At 34.0% G+C, this 3,624-nt stretch overlaps 1 protein-coding gene across 1 annotated transcript; it reads left to right on the top strand.

Moving 5' to 3' along the window:
• The first annotated feature begins 1,016 nt into the window (after positions 1-1,016).
• LOC132279633 (uncharacterized) lies at positions 1,017-2,642 on the top strand. Its single transcript, XM_059781662.1, has one exon. It carries the CDS (start codon positions 1,017-1,019, stop codon positions 2,640-2,642), a length of 1,626 nt encoding a protein of 541 aa, XP_059637645.1.
• Positions 2,643-3,624: the final 982 nt, after the last annotated feature.

The following is a 3,624-nucleotide window of genomic DNA, read 5'->3' as shown; positions in this document are numbered from 1 at the left end:
TTCACAAAAATTTTGTTCCTGATTTATTAAAATATGGTGTTTTTTTTATGCGGTTTTGGTTTTCTTTATTTTCTTTCCTAAAATGAGGTTTTCTAAATATGGGTTTTTTAAAAGAAATCTTTGTTTCCTGTTTCTAAATATGGGATTTTTTTTTTTTTTTTTTTTGTAACAAAATCTTTGTTCTGTTTTCTAATTTTTTTTTTTGCTATCGAAATCTTTGCTCCTGTTTTCTAAATATAGGATTTTTTTTTCTAACGAAATCTTTGTTTCTGTTTTCTAAATATGAGATTTTTTTTTTTTTAAACGAAATCTTTGTTCCTGTTCTCTAAATATGGTTTTTTTTTTTTTTTGGTAAAGAAATCTTTGATTATGTTTCTTTATTCGGTTTACAAGAAATTTTTCAAAAAAAAAATTGGGTTTTGTTCCTTTTTTTTGTAACGAAATCTTTGTTCTGTTTTCTAATTTTTTTTTTTTTTTGCTATCGAAATCTTTGTTCTTGTTTTCTAAATATGGGATTTTTTTTAACGAAATCTTGGTTTCTGTTTTCTAAATATGGGATTTTTTTTTTTTTTTGGTAAAGAAATCTTTGATCATGTTTCTTTATTCGGTTTACAAGAAAATTTTCAAAAAAAATATGGGGTTTTGTTCCCTTTTTTTTTTAACCAAAATTTTGTTATTTTGAGAAATTATAGCAGAATGAAAACAAAAGGCTTTTTTTTTTACCAAAATTTTTGTTATTAATTCACACATGCTATAAGATTGCATGTTTCTGACTTTCTGCAACCATAGTGATTGATCTGTGAATGTTTATTGTATGACGGACTTTATGCAAAATTAGTGGTAATTTTGTGTCCTGCTCTGGTAGACATATACTGTGTCAATCACTTGGTTTGGTTCTTGTCTTAACAATGCCTATCATATGCATGTTGTCTTTAGAGTTTTAATTAATTGCATGATATTCTCTGAGATAATATTGTATATCCTATGCATGTGTGAATTATTTTTCTCAGTTGCAGATGGCTAATGACAAAGTCCATGATCTCCTAGTTAAGTTTGGTAGTCACGTACATGTTGTGAAAGGGATACATCCAAATGGTTATCGTTTTTTGGAGTTGTACTCAACTGCTTATGCATTTGTGCTTAAACATGAATATAATCAGACTGGTTTAGCATTGAATATGTTTTATGAATTTTCTGAGGATAATGGCAGAATGAGATTAAATGGGGATGATGATCTTATCATAATGTTTGAAATGAACTCAGATGTTAAGGAGATAGATATAATTGTTGAGATTGGTGATAAGGATGATCTAATTGATTTAGACAATTATATGGACCCATTGGTACCTGAAAATCCTGTGGGGGAAGATGATAATGACTCTGAAAATAAAACTGATTACAGTTTCTCAGACAGTGATGATGAGGAGTGGAATGAGGGAGAATGGGGACATGATGAGGGACAAGAGGCACATGATTGGGCTAATATTGAATTAGAAATGGAAAGTCCTGATAACAGTTGTGGTGAATTATCTGATTATAGTGACACTGCTGATTTTATTGGAGAAAGTGATGATGAAAGACCAGTTAATGTGCATAAACACGTTAAGGGGATATTGTTCAAGTATGGTGATCATGGTGAGATTAAATTTGTGATGGATCATTTGTTTGATGACATGAAACATTTTAGGACTGTGTTAAAGGACTTTGCAGTTCAAAAGGGTTTTAAATTGGTGATGGTGAAGAATGAGAGGACTAGAGTAACTAGTAAGTGTGGGAACCCAGGTTGTGAATGGAGAATCCATGCATCTCTACAAATAGATAATAGCACCTTTAAGGTTACTTCACTTGGTCCAGAACACACTTGCATTAGAACCACTAAGAACAAGGTGGTTACTTCTACATACATAGCAAACAAACTTGAAAAGACATTCAGACATCAACCTGACATCAATTTAGATAAGTTGGAACAAGAAGTAAGAGATCAATTTAAGGTGAAAGTGAGTGAGAAATGCTTGAGGAGAGCTAAAAATAAAGCTTTACAAAGTAGTGATGGAACCCATTCAGCTTCGTATTCTAAACTGTGGCAATATGCAGCTGAGATTCAGAAAACAAATCCTGGGAGTTTGGTGTTTATAAAACATTCACAAGATGATGAACCAAGGTTTTTTAGGATGTTTATATCATTTGCATCAGTGTTAAATGGCTTCAGGGATGGCTGCAGACCATTTATTGGTCTAGATGGTTGTTTTTTGAAAGGCCCCTTTGATGGTATTTTAATTACTGCAGTAGGGCTTGATGGGAATAATGGGTTATACCCATTTGCATATGCAGTAGTGGAGTCTGAAAGAAACGAAAGTTGGAAATGGTTTTTGGAACACCTCCACAAAATCACAGGTGACACGTGTGGAAATATGGCTTGGGTAATTATGACTGATGGTCAAAAGGGCATACTTCCAGCTGTGGATGAAGTATATCCTTATGCTCTCAATAGGAGGTGTTGTAGGCATATTTATGCCAATTTTAGGACAATATATCCTGGGGTTAAGTATAGAAAACTGTTTTGGATGGCAGCTAGGGCCTATACTGAGTTGGAATTCAACAAAGCAATGACAAAGATACAAAGTAGCAGTCTACAAGCATAGCAGTGGTTGATGAATCATCCACTTGAAACATGGGCAAGACATAAGTTTGATGAGAGACAGAAATGTGATTTTTTGACAAATAATGCAGTTGAATCATTCAATTCATGGCTTAAGAGGGTGAGGGCAAAACCTATAACTGCTATGTTTGAGGGTATAAGAATGAAGATTATGAGCAAATTTTGCAAAAGGTTTCAAAAATCTGCTACTTAGGATAATTTTGCAGTCCCAAAAATCAGAAATAAATTAAACTTAGTTATTGAAAAGGCTAGCACATGTCAACTGAACTGGCCAGGTGGTGATATGTTTGAGGTGACAGAGGAAACTACAATGAAATATGTTGTCAATCTTCATAGCAGAACTTGTGATTGCAGGGAATGGCAGATCAGTGGCTTACCATGTAAGCATGTAGCAGCATGTGTTATATGGAGAAGAGGGAATATTGAGGAGTATTGTCATGGATTCTTCAGTAGGTACACTTATGTTAAAGCATACAGAAATTTGATGTATCCCATGCACCATGAGAGCTTATGGGATAAAGTAGATAAGAAGGATTTGCTTCCCCCAGAACTAAAAAGGCCTATAGGCAGACCTAGAGTGGCAAGGAAAAGGGAAGCTGATGAACCACAGGCTAGTAAGAGGTCAACTGTTATTCATTGTAGCATATGCAAGGATACTGGGCACAACAAAAGGGGCTGTCAAAGGGCTCCAATTCAGAGCAAAGGAAAACAAGGATCAAGGAAAGGAAAGCATGGGTCAGGATCAACTTCAGCAACAAATAAAGGAAGGAAAGGTCAAGGAACAAGGACAAGGAGTAAAATAGTTGTAGCACAGGTAAACCTTGGTTATTTTAAATTTCCCTCTAAATGTGTTGGTTTTTTTTTATATTTTTTAATTTTACATTTGGAATTGTAGGTCAGTGGTTATTCACAACCCACTCAATCTAATGTAGTTGTAGGAACAACAACACAAGCCAGTCAGTTCA

This window comes from Cornus florida, unplaced genomic scaffold (assembly GCF_030987335.1).
Source record: "Cornus florida cultivar Cherokee Brave unplaced genomic scaffold, ASM3098733v1 CherokeeBrave_3.0.0_Hap2_Chr01, whole genome shotgun sequence".
Lineage (NCBI taxonomy): Eukaryota > Viridiplantae > Streptophyta > Magnoliopsida > Cornales > Cornaceae > Cornus > Cornus florida.
The sequence above is the reverse complement of the archived record's forward strand: the minus strand, read 5'-3'. Positions and strand labels throughout refer to the sequence as shown.

What these genes read in the sequence shown, in the direction of transcription:
- LOC132279633 (XM_059781662.1), top strand. Translation starts at nt 1,017, where the DNA reads ATGGCTAATGACAAAGTCCATGATCTCCTAGTTAAGTTTGGTAGTCAC.